The 20,971-nt window shown below is 34.4% G+C and overlaps 1 protein-coding gene across 4 annotated transcripts; it reads left to right on the forward strand.

The window, feature by feature from the left end:
• Positions 1–469: 469 nt before the first annotated feature.
• Positions 470–16,182, forward strand: LOC132280852 (probable hexosyltransferase MUCI70). Of its 4 annotated transcripts, XM_059782611.1 has the most exons (12): positions 474–734; positions 840–963; positions 2,274–2,639; positions 2,722–2,809; positions 6,395–6,452; positions 6,803–6,929; positions 7,028–7,207; positions 9,916–9,987; positions 10,074–10,273; positions 12,891–13,306; positions 13,717–13,901; positions 15,513–16,182. In XM_059782611.1, the coding sequence occupies exons 6-12, from the start codon at positions 6,848–6,850 to the stop codon at positions 15,881–15,883; spliced, it is 1,506 nt and encodes a 501-aa protein (XP_059638594.1). In that variant the 5' UTR covers positions 474–734; positions 840–963; positions 2,274–2,639; positions 2,722–2,809; positions 6,395–6,452; positions 6,803–6,847; the 3' UTR covers positions 15,884–16,182. The 4 variants fall into 4 exon arrangements, with proteins under 4 accessions (XP_059638595.1, XP_059638594.1, XP_059638593.1 ...); XM_059782610.1 differs by lacking the exons at positions 2,274–2,639; positions 2,722–2,809 and having other exon boundaries at positions 807–963; XM_059782609.1 differs by lacking the exons at positions 2,274–2,639; positions 2,722–2,809.
• The last annotated feature ends 4,789 nt before the right edge of the window (positions 16,183–20,971 follow it).

Consider the following 20,971-nt stretch of genomic DNA (forward strand, 5'->3'; position numbering starts at 1 on the left):
CCGCTACAATGTAGATTTTGACAACAAAAAATGTTTGGTATGGCCTTATTTTATTTTACACAGTGCTAAAACATTTCGTGAATAGTAACCAAAACTAAAACATTAAAAAGTTGTTTTTTCTTGTTTTGACAGTTATTCATGACTCAAAATCATAACAGTATTCCAACACAGACCAAAAACAAAAGGCCTAAAATATTGTTCAAAACGTGCTTTCAATTTTTATTTTTTATGAGGCCTGAACAAAGCATATGCCAAACATATAATTCAACATATATTGTGAAAAAAAAAAATAACGGAGTATATAACATTGTTGTTACTAGTACTTTAGCGCCTGTTTGGGGATGCTCTATCTTGTTCTGTGCCCCTTCTCAGTGCAAATGGACACTATTGAAGACACCAACTTGTTTGGCATGGGCTGTATTGTGTCCAACAGTGCAATAACAATTTGCAAGAATGAGCCAATTTCCGGAACTAAAAATTCGTGTTCCAAAGTGTACCCAAAATAAAGCCGGCCCACTATTCACTGCAGAAAAGAGAACCACAGCCCAGAGTTGGAGCATTATGAGAACACATATTTAAAGAATCGGTGGAACATTTCTAGGGTTCTCTCTAGACGATTCACAGAGGCGATTCACAGTGTACCCTTTTGTGTCTGAAGCTTTCCGAGACCTAGGGTTGAAATCGACACCATTGAACGAAATACAAAGCTTCCCGAGATTGTCTTGTTCTCACCGGTGAGTTGCTCTGCTTCTTCTTCATAAATAGGGTCGTTGTGTTCTGTCTAAAACATGTTTTGTATAATGAAGGTCGGGCTTCTCGGTGTTCCACTGTGTATGCAGATCTGAAGAGAAACTTCCCGTGTGACCTCTGCGTTTTCCGGCGAACCCAAGCTTCGCCGCTGCTCTCTGCACTCTCGGATTCACAGGCGATTCTCGGTCTATTTACGTTCATCGTCGACACCAAGTGAGTGAATTTTTTGTTTGCTTGAAAAATATATATGTTATTTATGAAGACCTTTAGTAGCTCTGCCCGGAATATTAGATGTATTGGGTGGTGGTGGTGGCGGCAAGGTCAAATCATTTGCATTGTGTATCATCATGCTCTGTTGAAATGTGGTTTTAATTTATTTTTATTATTTGTGATTAGAAAATGTTAATGACAAGTAATATGATATAAATAAACTAAAATCGTGAAAAATATTACAGTAATGCTTCAGGAATGCTGGAAATCCCGTTGTAGAAGTCTCTCATTTTTAGTTTTCAATCAAGAAAAAGTAGCAAGTAGAGGATTGTTTGGACTGTATATGAAATGGGGTAGATGTGGTAATAGTTACTCCTTGTAATTTTGACATTTGGGGGAGGAGAGAATGCTATTTTTGATTCAATATGTATATATATGAACAGAACAGAAAAAATATATACGGAAAGGAAATAAATTTTAGGCCACATTTGAAAACGCTTGGCAGATTGCACCCTGCATTTTATTATCGCATTCTCACTCCTTTGTAGTTTGATCTTTAGCTTCAGTTCTTATAATGGTCTTTAAAGATACGACATTAAACAAATTTTTGTGTTAAATTCACATTACAGTTAAATTATTTGGAAAAAGTTATTACTAGGGTACAATTTAAATTAAGTTATTCAATGATTTAATATTATTTAAATTAAGAAGTTTAACTAGTGCTCGCTAAAGTTGTTAATTTAAATTGAGTTGTTAATTTAAATTGAGTTGTTCAATGATCCGGTAGATAAAATGTAAACTTCTTCTGAAATGGGGTTGTACTTGCAAGAAATTTGCCTATACAGCTTACTGAATAAGATGTATGTATATATTTACGTAGACAGTCTACTTCTAGTGTTGTCTCAAATAGTTATATTTTTTAAAGGATGGATAAAGATTTTGAAGGAAAATCAGACAGCTTGAACATCTTGGTTGTAGGTAGCTCTTGGATCAGACTTCATTAATAATATGGTGAGAGTTGTTAAAAAATGTATCATTCAAGCAACAATACTAAGTAAACTTTGGATTGGTGTTGAAATTTAGTCGACATTAACTTGATGCATATGTACATGGAATATTTTGTTTAACTAAACAAGATTTGGCAATTAAATGGTCATTTCCATCACGTGTTGTGTATTATGCATAATGCAACCTTTTGAAACTAGATGGGATTTACAGTTGTTAATGACCCTTTTGAAACTAGACGATGTTACAAATAAGATTACAGTTGTTAATGACCCTTTTAACACATTTTATTAAAACTATGTAATTAGATGGATATCAATGCTGACAATGTGGTGGGAGAAGAAATAGAGGACCTTATAGGCAATACCGATGATGGAAAACTAGTATGGGATGATTCTCATATTGAAGCTTTCATCATCTGTATGGAGGAAGAAGTGAAGGCTGGTAATCGGAATAACGCAACTTTTAGTCCAAATGGTTGGAAGAATATACGAAAAGGCATGATGGTCCGTACAGGCAGGAACTATGTACCGAAACAACTTAAGAGCAAATTCAACCACATGAGGGTAGACTACAAAGCCTTTGTGAGTTTGTTAGGAGAAACAGGCGTGGGATACAATGCTGAGACGGGCATGATTATAGTTGAAAATGAAAGATGGACTAGATTGATCAAGGTTAGTTATTCAAATAAATGTATGTTGATTTTACAAAAAATTATACTTAACTTAATATTAATAGTAATTTAATAATTTGTAGGTGAATGCCCAATATGATAAGTATCGAAAGAAGCCATGCAATCATTTTGACAAGCTCTCCACCATATTTGGAGGCACATACGCTACAGGTGCACATGTCCATACTTTCTACACACCCATTCTCAACCAAGCCCCTGCACACCATGAAGGCACACATACCTCATTTGACCTTAATGATGATTTTGCTGAGTTAGGCCGTCATGAGTTCACTCCTTCTCCTGAACCTCGTGGTAAGAAACCAAAGAGAGAGAGATTTGCCTCCACAATGGATCGTGTCATGGAGAAAATGAGTGATACTTATAGAGAGAAAATAGATCGAATTGAAAGGGCTATAGTCGCTTCTTCATCATCTAATATGAAAACAGTTCAAACGCATTTTCTATTGTTTAAGTAAAAGTAATGTTTTATCATTTCCGGTTCATTCCTCCTGAACTACTGGTCTTTTTAACATTATTCATATAGATAAGTTGGATCTTTTCTACCTTCTTAAATAAAAGGTAAAAAATTCAAATTCTTGCTTAACAAAAGTAAGCATGTGAATTACTTGCTAGTATAAAAATAAAAATAAAAAATGTTTGAATAATAATATATAATATGTTCTTTCGAATGGGATGTGAGGGGATGACGACATACTATTTTACTTTGTTCACGGGAGATGGAATAATCTTAGGCCAAGAATTCCAGTGTAATTTTTTTTATTTGTTTCACTCTGCCATTGGCATATTATGAAAAAGTAAAAAAATTATAGGGATATAATGAACACTTGCGTTATGCCTTTTGGGAAGAAAACAAAAACTACTGAAGTCTTTGAAGAAGATTTTGAATACCTATCCTCAATTTCTTTTGGGATCTTTAGAAAGGAGAGGGTTAAGTAGCTATGTGCTTCTAGGGATATAATGAACACTTGCAGAATTGTTGATAGAGAGCGAGACAGAGGAGTGTGATAATATCATAAATATATATATATATACACTACTTGGTAATAGTTCAGTTTTTAATTTTAAATTTCATATAAAGAAATTGTTCATACCTTTAGAATATATTATATATGATTTCATAGACAATTATTAATATTGAGGAGTCTGTAGCCCAATTTTATATATTTTTATGAATTGTTACTTATTTGTTTAGTACTGATTTTTCTTTTCTTTTCTTTTTTTTTTCCTTAAATATAATGCAAAGTTCCTTCCTTTAATGTCATGAACAATAGTTACAATATGCAGTCATGCAGAAATTCTAGAGAGAGAGAGAGGAGTTAATTAACTATATTGAAGGGTGTTTGAAGGTAATGTGTGAGTCAGTAATCGAATTCTCAGTTGGCAGACTGTGTTGGCACATTGATTGGATTGGGGAAACATCACTTCGTTCTATCACATACCACAATAAAAATCAACTAAAAAAACTACAGAGGAGTCCACTAACAAAAATTATAGAGATGTACGGAAGTTTACCTGAGAAACAAACTTTCCAAACAAGATTTTAAGCTCACCAAAATGAAGATGAAGCGCATTCTGTAAGAAACAAAGGAAAGGAAAAAAATATGGATCAGATCTGTTCGCACTAGGGTTCCATAACTAAACAAATATTCTGTTAAATTCTGTATGCCCTTTTGTCGATTTGAACTAAAGATTTCAACTTTGAAACAATATTTCAGAGTAAATCGACAATAGCACATGCGATTTAATCTGCGATTTAATCTTCTCATCTTTTTTTTCTCAAACCTAGGGTTTTTACATATGACGAAAATAAGGTGTTGATTTGAACTCATATTAATAGAAAATAAACAAAGGTTGAGTGAAAAACAAAGAAAATGAAAAAAAAAAAATCTTACCGGAGTATATGGTGCTCGTTAGAGGCCGTCCGCAGCCAGAAATTTCAGTTCTGTCGAAAGAGGCAATATCCAAAATATGAGATCTCTGCAACTGCTGCGATGTAGGATTTTGTAGTGAGAGAGACTATAAAGTAGAGAAAAAAATGTAAAATCGTCATAAATTTTGTGCTGATCGAAGACTATCCATAATTAGGGTTTGTTGTAACTCTGAGTGAGGGTGTTTCTTGCCGTCACGATAATGTAGGGGAATGATTTACAATTTGTGACGGCAAGAAACACCCTCACTCAGAGTTACAACAAACCCTAATTTTGGATAGTCTTCGATCAGCACAAAATTTCTGGCGATTTTACATTTTTTTCTCTACTTTATAGTCTCTCTCGCTACAAAACCCTACATCGCAGCAGTTGCAGAGATTTCATATTTTGAATATTGCCTCTTTCAACAGAACTGAAATTTCTGGCTGCGGACGGCCTCTAACGAGCACCATATACTCCGGTAAGATTTTTTTTTTTTTTTTTCATTTTCTTTCTTGAAGATTGAATCGCATCTCATTTTCTTTGTTTTTCACTCAACCTTTGTTTATTTTCTATTAATGAGTTCAAATCAACACCTTATTTTCGTCATATGTAAAAACCCTAGGTTTGAGAAAAAAAAGATGAGAAGATTAAATCGCATGTGCTATTGTCGATTTACTCTGAAATATTGTTTCAAAGTTGAAATCTTTAGTTCAAATCGACAAAAGGACATACAGAATTTAACAGAATATTTGTTTAGTTATGGAACCCTAGTGCAAACGGATCTGATCCATATTTTTTTCCTTTCCTTTGTTTCTTACCGAATGCGCTTCATCTTCATTTTGGTGAGCTTAAAATCTTGTTTGGAAAGTTTGTTTCTTAGGTAAACTTCCATACATCTCTATAATTTTTGTTAGTGGACTCTGTAGTTTTTTTAGTTGATTTTTATTGTGGTATGTGATAGAACGAACTGATGTTTTCCCAATCCAATCAATGTGCCAACACAGTCTGCCAACTGAGAATTTGATTACCGACTCACACATTACCTTCAAACACCCTTCAATATAGTTAATTAACTCCTCTCTCTCTCTCTCTTTAAAATTTCTGCATGACTGCATATTGTAACTAAGATTATTCCATCTCCCGTGAACAAAGTAAAATAGTATATCATCATCCCCTCACATCCCATTCGAAAGAACATATTATATATTATTATTCAAACATTTTTTATTTTTATTTTTATACTAGCAAGTAATTCACATGCTTACTTTTGTTAAGCAAGAATTTGAATTTTTTACCTTTTATTTAAGAAGGTAGAAAAGATCCAACTTATCTGTATGAATAATGTTAAAAAGACCAGTAGTTCGGGAGGAATGAACCGGAAATGATAAAACATTACTTTTACTTAAACAATAGAAAATGCGTTTGAACTGTAACAAAACGGTAAACTTTTTGTTATTAAAAGAACAATTCAAAGAATTCTTCTAAGAACTAACAGCAAATGCAAGCAATACCCCAAGTTCCACGTCCAACCGAAATGTTCTCCAAGTTTACTCCCTATCCCGATTACCTTAGACCCTTGGTCAATTGTTTTTAAAGTTTCTTTAGAGATGCAGGTTATATTCATTATGTTATTGTTAAGCATCATTTAGTCAAAAAGGTTTGAGCTTTTGGAAGAGTTGGTGGTTAATATGGTATCACATTAAACAGTTTGTCATTTATGATATCCTTAATTTCATCTACAGTAGTATATCTTCTTTGGAGGGATAAAAAATTCTTTCTTTAATTTTTTTTTCTTCGTAATTGTTCATTCTTTATTTTGATTTAGGGGCCTTCATCTTTGCAACTTCTTTTCCATCACTGATCGCCCGTTGTTCAAGTGAACTGTAAGTTTTCTGGTTGTGATGCTATTTTTATTTATTTAGGGTTTGCTTCTGGGGTCCTTGCAAGGCTAGTAGTAGGGAAAAAAAATGCCTTATAGTGGCTACACTATTTTAAAAAAAAAAATTATATAACACTTTCCATGGTAGAAAGTCTTTTTTCTACCACGGTTCTGCACCGTGGTAGAAAGTCTTCTACTTACGACCACGGCCGTTTCCACCACGGTTCAAAACTGTGGTAGAAAGCATTTTCCACCGTGGTAAAAAACTGTTTTTCTTGTACTGTAGCATTATTTCAAGAAACATCCAACTTCTATATCTAGATCACGGATCAAATTCTTATCATTCTTTTGTAGAGTACATGTTTTGATTGTAATGCTAAGAAGCCTAAGACTGTGATTATGGAAAATGAAGTTCAACGGTCCATATCTTTACGGGCAAATCGTAGGACAGACCGTTGTTTTCAACAACAACAAACTAAAGGTAAGCCACACATACATGTGTGCGTTCTTATATATGGAGTGAGTGAGTTTTTGGATTTGGACAAATAGTAGGAGTAAATTATGTGGTGGTTGATGCAGATCCTGAAGGTAGTTTCTTTTCTCCTGTGAGGTTTTCTCAAGATTATCCAATAAAGCTTGTTTGGAAAAGGGGATTTATTCGTTTGGTTCTTGTCGGTGGCATTATATGGATGTTACTCATTCTCAGTGTACTATTATTTCATGTTTGGTCTTGCCAATCTTCACTGACTTTCCTTTCAGGTATTCCAGAACTAGCAACATAACTTTTTTTTTTGTTTTATAATGGAATTTATACCTAGTTATTTCTTGAATGTATGTTTAAGTTTGTACATATTGTGCAAAAGTTTAGAGAAAATTTGCTCAGAGGAGAGATGAATTAATGGAACTATTGATGACTGTACTGAACGGTGTTAGATTCCTTACTGTTATACTCAAGCATTCATATTTCCAATAATGAAAGTCACAATCTATGATCATCCTTCATATTTTCATCATTAAGAATTTTTTACAAGAAGAAACAATTGCCAGGATTGATCCTAGATCAACTTTTTGCATTTGCAATTAATGCCATTTGTATGGATTTCGTGGCGGGTGGTTTTATTTGTAGTATCCATGGGAATTTGAAGGCCAAGGCATCGGACAGATATGATTATTGTGTTAAAGGTTAACATAAAGGTTGACATTGGATGGCTGGATACTGTGTTTGGATGACCGGGATATACTTATGAATTACATTTAGTTTATCTCTTGGTTTTTGCTAAACTTGGTGATTTTTTAGAAAAATAGGAGAATTATAGTCATTTACAAAGTGGCTCGGTATTGAACAAAATAAGAGAAGATTTGGTACTTTGAAATGACCTTTTTTTTTTTATCTTTAATTAAATGATACACGCCATGTTATTTCATTAGAAGTTCACCTTCCTTGTCATTCATACCTTCCTTTTCTGGACTCCTTGGCTTCTTGTTGCTTTTTAAAAGCCTATGTAGATGCTACTTTTTTTAGAATTTTGTATTGAGGAAAATATTTCTAGTTCAAAAAAATAATGAAGTAACTAAATCTTATGCCAGCCTAATAAAATAGAATATCCGAGTCCATAAAGGATACCTGCGGGCAGTAGCTTTTTAGCATTCTAGCGCAGAATGAAACTTCTATTGCTGCTTGTATATCCCACCTTTTTGGTTATACCTCCTATGTCAACTTTTTTTTGCTTAGATAACCAGGGTGTTTGGGGCTTTGTCCCGACTAATCACAGGTCCAGTGCAAAGCTACCCCTCCACATGGATCGGGTAAAGCTTAGACTATGTCCTTGGGCGTGACCCCTATGGAATTGTTTGCACCTAAGAGGAATCGATCCTCAAACCTGATACTTCATGAGGCATCAATGCCCAAGTCTTTTCCAAAGAGACAAAGAGGATTAGGGTTTTGTTAGTAAAAGGATTAGACCTTAGTAAAAAATAAAGGTAAGAATCCATAGAAGAGAAAAAGTTTATGGGGAATAGAGGGAAAAAAAAAAAGAGACAAAAAGAAATTTATTGTGAAAGGAAAAAAAAGAAGTATTTTAGGGTCTGTGAAGAACAAGAAGAAGAAGAAAGAAAAGAGGAGAAAGAGAGGAGAGAGATAGAAAGACCATTCATTGGTAGCGAAGCTTGGTTGGTGGGACAACAAGAGAGTCAAGATGATCGTGCAAGGGTTCGAACCTTTAAACTAAAATATAAGAATAAATATCTAATTTTTGAGTATAAAATTGTTTTATGAAACAACAATTTTTTAAGAAATTATGTAATTAAACAACTCCTAATATTTACACTTCAACTCAACATTGTTTCTAAAACTAACTTAAAAATCCCCAATGAGTGGGACACGCGTGTCGGACACGTATCCATGGCGTGTCGGAAGCGTGTCCACGGTGTGTCCGGATATTTGAAAAAATATAAAATATTCGGACACATATTTTGGCGTGTCCGACACGTGTCGAGGTGTTTCAGGCTTGTGTTGGTGTCCGACACGGATTCTTTGCCCTTTTAGGTTTTTCCGTGCTTCCTAGTTGTCATTCATACCTTCCTTTTCTGGACTCCTTGGCTTCTTGTTACTTTTTCAAAGCCTATGTAGATGCTAAACTTTTTTTAGGTTTTTGTATTGAGGAAAATATTTCTAGTTAAAAAAAATAGTGAAGTAACTAAATCTTATGCCAGCCTAATGAATAGAATATCCAACTCCATAAAGGATACCTGCGGGCAGTAGCTTTTTAGCATTCTAGCGCAGAATGAAACTTCTATTGCTTCTTGTATATCCCAACTTTTTGGTTATACCTCCTATGTCAACGTTTTTTTTTCTTCAATAGCTGGGGTGTCTGGGGCTTTGTCCCGACTAATCACAGGACCTGTGCAAAGCGCCCCCTCCACATGGATCGGGTAAAGCTTAGACTATGTCCGCGGGCGTGACCCTTATGGAATTGTTTGCACCTAAGAGGAATCGATCCTCAAACTTGATACTTCATGAGGCACCAGTGCCCAAGTCTTTTCCAACTAGGCCAACCCTTTGGGGTTCTTCTATGTCAACTTTTTTTGTAACTAAACTTAGTGGTTAGCAAGACAATGGCAATTTTGAAATCTACATAAACCTAGAGAACTCGTGGTCTGTGGAGCTAGTGGTAGAAAGAATATATAGGAATCAAAATTGAGTTAGTGAAAACAATGCATTGAAGGGGAAGGAAACTCTTGTCATTATGGAACCATTCTCAATGTTTGAGGATTTATTTTTTGAATGAATCAGAATGGTTCACAAATTTGTAGTTCATTTGCTAATTTTCAATGTGAATACTTGCATTGATATGTTTGTGTCTGCTAAATGAAAATGTCAGGATGTTGCATACGATTTCAAATTTTCTACCCAAGATTATATAAATTTTATTTTTCAGTGATTTTGCTGTTTTCTGCTTGATCTACAGCTATTTGTAACAAAGATAGCAAGGTAATTGATGTGTTAAACAACATGGGATTTGGACTAAAACCACCACATCGTAAGCCTATATAGCATTTTCTCTTGTATTAAGTTTTCATCTCTCAATATGAAGATCACTTTTTTTTGGTTATGACATGCAATTAGGCTGTCCTATTCCCGTTGCCGATGACCCAGACAAAGTAGCTATTCCGAAGAGAAGATCGCTGGACAAAATTGTTAAAACTTTATCGTATGCTATGGAGGATGAGCTAGCAACTAATGGATCTCAGTCATCTCCACTATTTGGAGGGCATCAAAGCTGGTCGCAGAGAGATGATAGTTTTAAACTTAAGTCGGCGATGATGGTGAACACCTACTCTATATATAGTCAATTTCATGCTAGTTATATTTTTGTTTATTTAATTCTAAAAATGACATCGAGGCATCTCTATGCAGTTGTTTCAATAAATGTTCTTATGAGAAGAGTATAAAATTATAAATCAATCTCAACTACAAAGCTAAGTGAATATCATCACATTCTTGTTGCTGCCAATGAATGAAGGTTTTCCTTTTGACTTTTGTTTTTCTAATGACGTGTTTGAACTATGAAGATTCAAAAAAAAAATTAGGTGAAAAACATAGAGCCATCTCCAACCCAATTAAAACAGTAGCTTTTTCCCCTTCTTCTCTATTTTTATTTCCCATTAAACAATGGGTGGTCATTAATGAAATCTAGTCTACTTTGTTATTATTATTTGCTGGGCCGTATATAGATTTTTGGTGAGTTTCCCTATAATATCATTTCTGTTTTTCTAAAATGAAAATTAATTTTTTATGAATTAAATGAAAATACTTTCTGGTCGATGTGCATAGACTGGTATGGGAGCTTCTAAATCCGGACGATTCTTAATATATAGGTTTTTACGTAGTAATAGATGTTTCAATATTATGTAATTTTAGCAGCATCTCCTAAAAAGAGTAGTAAATTTTTTATCACACTTGTTAGGGGAAAAAGTACTTGTTTGAAATCAAGAAATATTGGGAGAAAAATGGGTGCAAACCTATACTTGTTCTTTTCTTTCCCCCTTGCTTGAAATAGTTCTAAGCAATAATAGCTTAGATTAAAAATGTTTTCCCAGTAGTACTTAATCTCACAAGTCTAAATACTGATTTACATAGTAAATAAATAAATTATGCTACTGTAGTTGCTGCTGGTACTGGAGTTGTGTTGGAGTTGTGGTGTGATTGATGATTGTGAAGATTGTCTCTCCTCCAACAGTAATTGTAATCAGCTTGAAGATAGGTTTGAGTGCAGGGTGCAGAATTTTGAGCATTTCTTAGATGTATGGGGTATATAATTCTGTTAATATATTAATGAGGTTAAGATAGTTGTTCCTAATCTGTCTTATTAGATCTTGATTAATAAAAATTATTATATACATCTATGAAGGACTATAACTAAAAGCTGGCTTATCTTTTGTTTGTTGTGTTTCGTGGAAAGACTCCTTGTCCCGGTATCTTACTCTGAATAAAAGTTGTTTTTATCAAGACAAATACGAAGCTCATTCTACCTTGATCAAAAGGGTTAAAGATCATCTTTTGAGCAGGTAAAAGAATGAGGATGGTGGTTTGAATAGTTTTCTTATTTGATTGATTTTAAAGTTATTTTCAATTTTAACCAATTAGAGCACTATTAGTCAGTCACACAAAAGCAATAAAAAGAAAGACGAGAAAAGTAAGAGAGATGACACTAGGATTTTTAACGTGGAGAACCTTTCCGAGAAAAACCATGGAGATTCGTCCCTGGCGAAGCAACCCACAACAACCGAGAGAGTATGAGTTCTAGTGTTTTGGAACTACTCCATGAGTTGTCGATTCCAGGACCTTTTGGACTCACCTGTCATTGTTTTACCTCCGACGCTCAGTGCCTTCTGACTCCGGTGCCTTTTGGAATCAACGGCAACACTGATCCACGCCAATGCAATCACCTCACCATAATCTGCTTCTCCTAGTGATTGAACTCACCTCCGCCTTTGCTTTCTGTGCGAAGATTGAATGGCATCTGCTTCTCTGATCGACTGCATAACTTTGTTAAAAATCTCACAATACTCTCGATCAGATGATGAATTTCGCACTAAACACTCAATGAGAGCATGTATGCTCACAATATGAAGATGAAATTTAGAAAAATCCCAGTTTGATTTTTCTCTCAAAATCTCACAAAATACTCAATGTAATCTCTGGTATTCTTTCTCATAAAATCCTTATCAAAGCTGAGAATTTATAATGCAGAGAGTCCTTGAAAACATTGAGAAAGAAGTATAAAAACACTAACGGACGTCTCTTTGAGTTCGGTTTATGTTGGACTAAAAACCTTTATCAAAATGAAAATTTCGATCTTGTACAAGACACATTCATCCTGTTGTGATTTTGGGCCAACCGGTTGAGTAGATCTTTGGAGCACAAGATAAAAAATTCCAGGGGCAAGTACAACCGGTTGGGTTTTTTGTCAATCAGTTGTGAAGTATGCTAAAATTGAGTTTAATGACTCCAGAACCTTGTACAACTGATTAGTGATTTGTCCCAACCTGTTGTGAAGCATTCTGCAGTAGTTTGAATACCCAACAGAATTGCATTCAATTGGTTGGTCAAAATGACAAACGATTATAAGGCATTCTGTTTGGCTTAAAATAGTTCACTTTCAACCAATAGGTATTGAGTTCATGTCAATCACTTGCCGCTCAACTTGCAAAATAGAGACTTACTATTAAGAAAGAATCTCTTTATATATATTTGTGATGTGTTGCATATGACTTATAATTTGACAACTTTAAAGGAAACGGAAGGGAAGGCAAGCTGAGTGGACCTCAGCAGAATGCCAACTTTAACTCTTTTTTATTATTTTGAAAAGATATGTATCGGCATTCTTGTCTTCTTCCCTTTACTTTAGGTCTAAGTTTTAATTGCGTAATCTATCTTTAGGTGCACTGTGGTTTTATGCGAAATGGTGGTGCAGAAATGGCTCCAAAAGACATTGAATATGCCAAGAAGTGTAGATTTGTGGTTGCATCAGGCATTTTTGATGGATATGATACACCTCATCAGCCATTGGATTTAAGCCCCCGTTCTAAAAAGCTTTTTTGCTTTCTTATGGTGGTGGATGAAAGTTCTCTTGACTTCATAAGTAAGAATGTTACTGTCAGGCAGGACCGTGATGGGGGACAATGGGTGGGCATTTGGCGGCTTATTCTTCTGAAGTATCCACCGTATGATGAACCCAGAAGAAACGGAAAGGTTCCAAAGATATTAACCCACAGGTTATTTCCTCAAGCACAGTACAGCATCTGGATTGATGGTAAAATGGAGCTTATAGTTGATCCATTGCTTATTCTGGAAAGGTATGTTCTTTTGCTGAAAACATTGTATAAATTTTTTTATTTATTATTTCTTATGGAGCTTTACAATGAGGTGAAACTGAAGCTTTTTGATAAATTGATACTGATGACTAAAAGAGTCGAATTTAGTTCACAAGAATACTGGTGTGCACCATGTGTATCATGCATAGTGCTTTGGAACGGAACATGTGCCCCTTCTTAGATGAGGAACACACTTGTACCTTTAAATCTTTGAATTTAGTTTCCCAATATTTTTCTACCATTTTTATAAATATAAAGGGTTGTTTAATGATGATCTGATGAAGTTTCCCTTTAAACTAATGGGATCTGTTGGTTAAGTTCCCTTGAGTCATGATGAAGGGTTTTTATTTTTTTTAATATATATATATATATATATATATATTGTTTTTCAGGTATTTATGGCGTGGAAAGCACACATTTGCCATTGCTCAGCACAAGCACCATCGGAATATCTATGAGGAGGCTGATGCAAATAAACGGAGGAAGCGATATGCTCGACCTCTTATTGATCTTCACATGAAAATATACCGTTATGAAGGACTGGAACCATGGAGTCCAAAGAAAAAAACCATCAGTGGTAAGAAAGGAACTATCTAAACTCTTTTCGTTTCATTTCTTCTCTTCTTATGCTTTTTTGGTTTTTAAGTGAAGGTCAGATATATATATGCCCCTGAGGGTTGTTGACAGGTCAGGATCTTTGCACTGGGAGGTGCATAAGACTTAACAGATTAGTGTCCAAGGGGTCTAATTTTACAATGAACTTTCACTACAGTAATGGATTTGGTGTACACATTCTTAGCCAATCACTAACTATGGTCAATTGTCAAGGAACACGTAAGAAATACAGGACCCAATCTTTATTTTCTCGATCAAAAACTATTACACCTGACTAGACTCTTGAAGGCCGAATCGGGCACACCACTAATTCACACTGTCAACCTCTTGGCTGGGTGCCTTGCATGTTTCCTGGGATTGGTACAAATAGGCAGCATCAACACACATGAAGTAGGCTTGACCGGTAAGAGTGGGAGCAGCCTGAATATATATGTGAATAAATGACAGTAGTGAGGCCTTATAATCACGAGTTCCACTCAGGGATCTGTCAAACTGAGAACGCTAATCCTTGTTAGGTTGGCCCATTTAATTGTGCTGTTAAGCATATTTGTAGGGGTCTTAGAACGGTGTGGATAAGTGATGCAACTTGGCGGAGACCTAAAGACAATGGTGTTAAGTGTCAACGCTGTGGGGCCTATATAAACAGGAATGTCATGAATTAGGCCTCATGATTGCTCATAGAGCGTCATTTGCATATGAAGACATCGATTCTCACTTTCTTCTTGACTAGGCTAGATGTTCTACTATTCTCCAGATTTGAAATGGAGTAAGGAGCCAGCTAAGTTTGCTTGAACATTCCAAAGCCATGACATTTTGTGGAATCACTCCACTGACAAGCACTGCACCCCACTCCCTGAGGGAGGGACCTCCTGTGCATTGACATTTCGACCTGAAGCAGATTTAAGCATAAGCATCATGGTACCACTTTATACTTGCCTTCACTCGGAAGGGTGATGGCTTTTGTACATGAATGGACACGTAGATGCACACTTCATGAGGAGGTGTAGTTTAGGGGATCTTTTTTATTCTGCCATTCGTTTGTACAAGGCAGATGGATGTGGTCCCATGTGGCATCTCTAGCCTGGCAAAGTTGAGGTTATCCTGTATTTCAACTGGCATCATCAATTTTTTATGTGCCTTTGTGATTTGAAGCACCTTCAAAACGACCATTTTAGTGTTGGGGAGATGGATTTCCTTCCATAGATTTTCTATTATTTTTAAAAGAATGAGGATACGGAAGCCTCTTGCCTATGACAGACTGATACAGGATCTAAATCTATAGTTTCATGTTGTACCACGTGTAGAAATTTGACAGGCAGGGTGCCTTATGTTGTACATGTTTTTACAAGTAACTAGTATGATATTGCAATCATGGATTTTCATGGCTGTATTATTGGGTTAAATTCTTGCTAAAAGGTAGTAGGATTTAGAATGGCGCAGTCCTGCTTCCTACACTGTCATTTCAATGCTGATAAAAAGCTACACAGTTCCCCTTTAATGTTTCTAATAATCTTTTTGCCATTCTATGTTATATTGAGAGATTTCTTTTTTTTTTTTTCTTTCAAAAATGCAGATGTTCCAGAAGGAGCCATCATCATACGTGAGCATACAGCGATGAATAATTTGTTTAGTTGCTTGTGGTTCAATGAGGTCGACCTCTTCACACCAAGAGATCAGCTGAGCTTTGGATATGTTGTGTACAGGTTAGGAGGTGCGTTCAAATTCTTTATGTTTGATAACTGCGAGTATAACTCGCTGTTTGTGTTGCACCCACATACACGCGAGCACTCTTCTGTTATAGAGTGGGTGAAAGATTTAAATGAGTTCAAGAACAATAGTACTTTGAAAGAGAGTAGGGGAGGATTAGGCTTGTGGACTCCTTATCCTGGAAATCTTAATTCAGTTGCTTTACCACCTGTATCAAGAACATCAAAAGCAGGATGAGTTTTTCTTTACTCCAAATTTTTTTTGGTGTCAATTTCGGAATTTTTTTTTGTTGTCGGAAAATTTATACATTTTTCCTTGTTTCAAGGGGAAAATCATTAAGGCCTTGTAGAAAGTCTTTGTTCAATATTTTGAAGAAGTTGAAGTAGGTTATGCATAATTGCAACTGTATGTTCCTGCTTACCATCTTCTCTAATTGTTGGTTTAGAACTTTTCATAATGTGTTTGGATGTAATACATACAAATAAATGTAGACACGTGTATATGTTTATGCATGGAACGTATTTAACTTCATATAACTGTATGACACGTGTACTATTTTTTTCTTTTCTTTGTTCTCTCCAAATTCTAGTTCTCATTACTGCAATTTTCCTCTTTTCTCTAGAGTAGTAATGGTTGAAGAAAAATACCTCGGGCTCCAGTACTGTCATGATCAAGATAACAGTTTATAGTCTCTAAGCAAGCAAGCAAGAGGGACAGCGAGGGAATTTGATTTCGGTTTCTTTCATTTTTGTTTTTCTTTCCCTTCACTAAATCACTGCCAACTAAAAAAGAATATTTTTTATATCCATTTTAAGCCAAACAAAATAAATAAAATAAACTGACGAATTATTAAAATAAAAATATAATTTTTTATATCTATTTTAAATTTTTTATATTTGAAAGAATGCTTCGTAACATATGTAGGAAACATGTCACATCGTATCCAAATTTAAGCCTTGAGGTCCAAAGCCCGAAACCGTCTTGTAATAATTAACCCCGCATGGTGATTGTGGTGCAACTTCGGCTGCTAATAAAAATATTAAAAAACAGTAAATTGAAATCTCAAAAAATTTAAATCCTTATTCTACAAATTTTTAAAGTAAAAAAAAAAAAAAAAAAAAAAAAATCAGTTTAGAAATATATATAGAGAAAATAGTTATATATATATATATATAAGGTAAATATACACATAACATTCTTATATTATGAGATTAGTGGCGCATATACCTTTTGGGCATTTTTTGAAGAGTAAAAAAGTAAAACGAGTGTTATAACACTAATTTATGTCAGATTTTGTATTGAGAGATATTTTGCATAATGTGAAAATATTATATTTATTTTTTGTACATTTTAATAAATAAAAAAAAAAGAAAAAAAAAAAAGAAAGTGCGCGGGGTATATTGGATATTTCCTGCACTTGTTCCTTTTCTGGATAGATTGTAAGTTGTAACTTGTACCAAAATGCACATTAATAATAGTCGTCTAGGAGACTAGGTCTTGGAGGACTCTGGTGTATGCAAAATGATGAAAATTTGTTAATTACTCGTACTGTAGGGACAACTTGAACGGTGAAGCTCGAAGTTGACATCTCAACGCAACATTATGGAAACACCATTATTCATTTATTTGTCTTGAAGAACTTTAAATTTATTTATTTATTTTCCACATAAGAACTTTAAAATTAGGCGTGGAATTTAGTGATTGTTTGACGTCCCTGCGCTTCTGATGACTAGTGTGAATAGAATATCATTATTCAATCACTTTTACTTCACTTTCCTACCATTTGTAAATTAGTAATTGAGATGTCATGTCACAATGTCACACAGATTCAATAAATTTATTTATTTTATGTCGTTAACAAGTTAATTAATATTTTCATTAAAAATACGTGTTTTTGTCGCCACAAATAGTAAAAAATAACTTTCTGAGTGTATAACAAGTATTCTAATAGTTTTTTTTATTTTTTATTTCTTTATCATTTTAAAAGTAAAATAAGTTGGAAATTAAAATTTATTATAAAAAAGGAATTCAAATACTATTTTTGTTTTCTTTTAATATAAAAATAATTATATATATAATATAAGTTAGTTTTCTGTTTAATGTAAAAATTTCTAAATTATAATAACTATCCGTATTTATACTCTATCCAAAAGGTTTTGTACCGTTGTCATAATTATTGCCTATTACACCACTGATATTATTTATTTTGAATCCGAACCATTATATTATTGAATTTTACCTCAAAAATTATCGTACAAATTGAAATTTATAAATCATACATGTATAATACTTATTGAATTAATCTTTAGAAAATATAAAATATTTACATATATAATACGGAGTATTTTCCTTTACTTGTAGAGTTGTAGGTCGCCCAATATGAAGGCCTCTAGTCTTTATTAATCCAAAAGTAATCGAAAAAGGAAATGCACCTTTTATTTAAGTCAAAAGTTTAAAAAAGATGCCTAATTTATTTAATTTTCTTTCCTTAGATTGGAACTTTGGAATTTGGACACTTTCCAAGAGCGACTTAAACCCGTGACCTTTCATCGGTTCATCCCACCATAATATTTAAGCTTGACCAAGGAAAAAAAAAAAAAATTGCTGCTTCGGAAAAAAAAAAAAAAAAAAAAACCCTTTTTCAGCAGAGTAATTGAAACACAGCCTTTGAATAATAAGTGGGAACTCCAGAGTATATCCTTTAGCAGATGTCAGCATCAAAAGTTTAAGTAATCGAAAAAGGAAATGCACCTTTTATTTAAGTCAAAAGTTTAAAAAAAATGCCTAATTTATTTAATTTTCTTTTCTTATATTGGAACTTTGGAGTTTGGACACTTTCCAAGAAAGACTTAAACCCGTGACCTTTCATCGATTCATCCCATCATAATATTTTAGCTTGTCCAAAAAAAAAAAAAAAAAAAAAACTTTTTCAGCAGAATAATTGAAACACAGCCTTGAATAATAAGTTGGAACTTCAGAGTATATCCTTTAGCAGATATCAGCATCAACCACTGATATTATTTATTTTGCCTTATTGATAGTCAGATGAAAATTAATGTATTTTTTAACAATGATACCCCCTCTAAAAAATTTGAACCAAACAGGCCCTTAAAAGATGAAAAATGACGAGATTACCCTTCAATAAAATATCATAATTTTTAAATGACGAAATTGCTCTTAGGTTTCTCTCTCTACCTCCCCACTCAAAAACCCAAACTTTCTTCCTCTCTCTACCCTCTCACCTTCGTCAAAAACCCACCACCACCACCACCCACTGCAACCTCCACCACCCACCAGCATCTCCACTACAATATTAATCACATGTTTGTATTTACCAGAAATAAATTGATTTAGGAATCAAACACACATACATATATACATACACACACATCCCCATTATGTATCTCCAATCCAATCCAACCCATCTACATCAAGCTCTTCAACAATCCTTCTATACTGGTGAAAAAAATAGCATTCAATCCCTCCTCTTCTCCAATGATCCTCCTCCACACATGCTAACCCGAAACCCTAAAATCAAACCAATAAAACCTAATCAAACCCATTTGGCATCGTGGTGAAGGTGGATGAGGTGGTCCGACGGCGGCGGCAATTATAGACAAGGTGGTATGACGGTGGCGAGGAATGGAGGGTCTCGCCGCCCGCTCACTGTCGGTGGCGCCTCCACCATCGCCTCATCTGGTTCGCTCACTGCTCCAAAGAGGAGCACCTTTTTTTTTTATTTTAAGAAAGATGTGGGTCTCTCTTCAAAACCCTTGGTGTGTGTGTATATGTGTGTGTGTGTGTGTTTGGAAGCTTTTTTATTTATTTACAATATAAAAAAACTGAAGAAGAACTATATATAAAAATAATTTTAATTTCCATTTATATTGCATAAGGATTTGCTTCCAAAATTATTCAGTTTTTCTCTCCATACTAGTAGGATTAAAATGGTTTATATCCTCTTTTTCCCCTCCTCTTCTTCATTCTCTTTCTATATATATAATTATATATGTATGTGTTTAAGTATAACTAGAGAAGATAATATATATCTATACATATATGTATATGTATTCTGAAGAGGTTAGTTTGGTATATTAAAATTAGTTAGAAGGTTAAATTTGTAATTTTAACACTGTAATGGGTCAATTGACAGGTCAAAAGGTTTTCTAGTCATTTTATCACATGTCAGAATGCTAAAGGATGTCTTTGTCAATAAGGGTGTCTTTGTCAATCGGAGCAAACTTGAGGGGGTGCCATTGTTTAAAAATATGCTATTTTTCATCTGATTATCAATAAAGTAAACTCCAGGGGATGTGAGTGTAATTAACTCTGCCTAATATATTTAATTTTCTTTCCTTAGATTGGAACTTTGGAGTTTGGACACTTTCCAGCTAACCTTTCATCGGTTCATCCCACCATAAGTTTCCCTTAAAAAAAAAAACAATTGCTGCTTCGAAAACTCCCCCGACTTATAAAACCTATTTTTTAAATAGGGCTAAAATTAAATTGGGTCAGATTTAATTCAATACAATTATTGTACATGCCACCATCCATTTTGTGATCTCGTGCATATCATTGATGATCACCCACGATGACACACTTTAACGGGCTTCTTAGCTGCCATAGGAGTCCAATCATGAATGGGGGCGAGCAATTCGTCGATGGCGTCGAGGAAATTAGTAAAGGCATTGACGGTGTGTGTTAGGGTTTTGTCTTGAAATTGGTTGTAGAATTAGAAAGATGGAGAAGAGATAGTGAGAAGGGACATGTGACACCCATAACCACCACCTCAGATCGTCACCGCAGCCGCCGTTGTAAATCTTTGACCACCACATCTACACAACAAAACAACCCAATCGCCCTGAGTTCGTCAACTGCAGAGGCCCTAAGTTCGTCAACTGTAAAAGCTCACACAGGGGCGCTCATCCATGATTTTTGGTTTGTTGCTATCAATTCCCTATATAAAGGAAGCACTTTTCAATCGGTTGGTGAAGAACTTGATTCATCGTAGTCGCCACCATTCGTCATTACATTTATATAGCCCTAACTTTCTATACAAGGTAAAAAATTAGGGCTTCTTTATATTATAATTATATATAATTACTATAATTATATTTAAATAAATATTAATATACTATTAAAGGTATTTTTGTCATTTTATAAAAATATAACTAATTTTTAAATAAATATTAATATACTATTAAAGATATTTTTGTCATTTTACGTGAACTTAATTGTTCTATGGCGAAATGGAGGTACCGTGGTAGTTTATGTTATATGGTTTTTTTTTTTTAATACTTGGGGTTAGTAGGTAGATTTTAGACC

Source organism: Cornus florida, unplaced genomic scaffold, assembly GCF_030987335.1.
Source record: "Cornus florida cultivar Cherokee Brave unplaced genomic scaffold, ASM3098733v1 CherokeeBrave_3.0.0_Hap2_Chr11, whole genome shotgun sequence".
Classification (NCBI taxonomy): Eukaryota; Viridiplantae; Streptophyta; class Magnoliopsida; order Cornales; family Cornaceae; genus Cornus; species Cornus florida.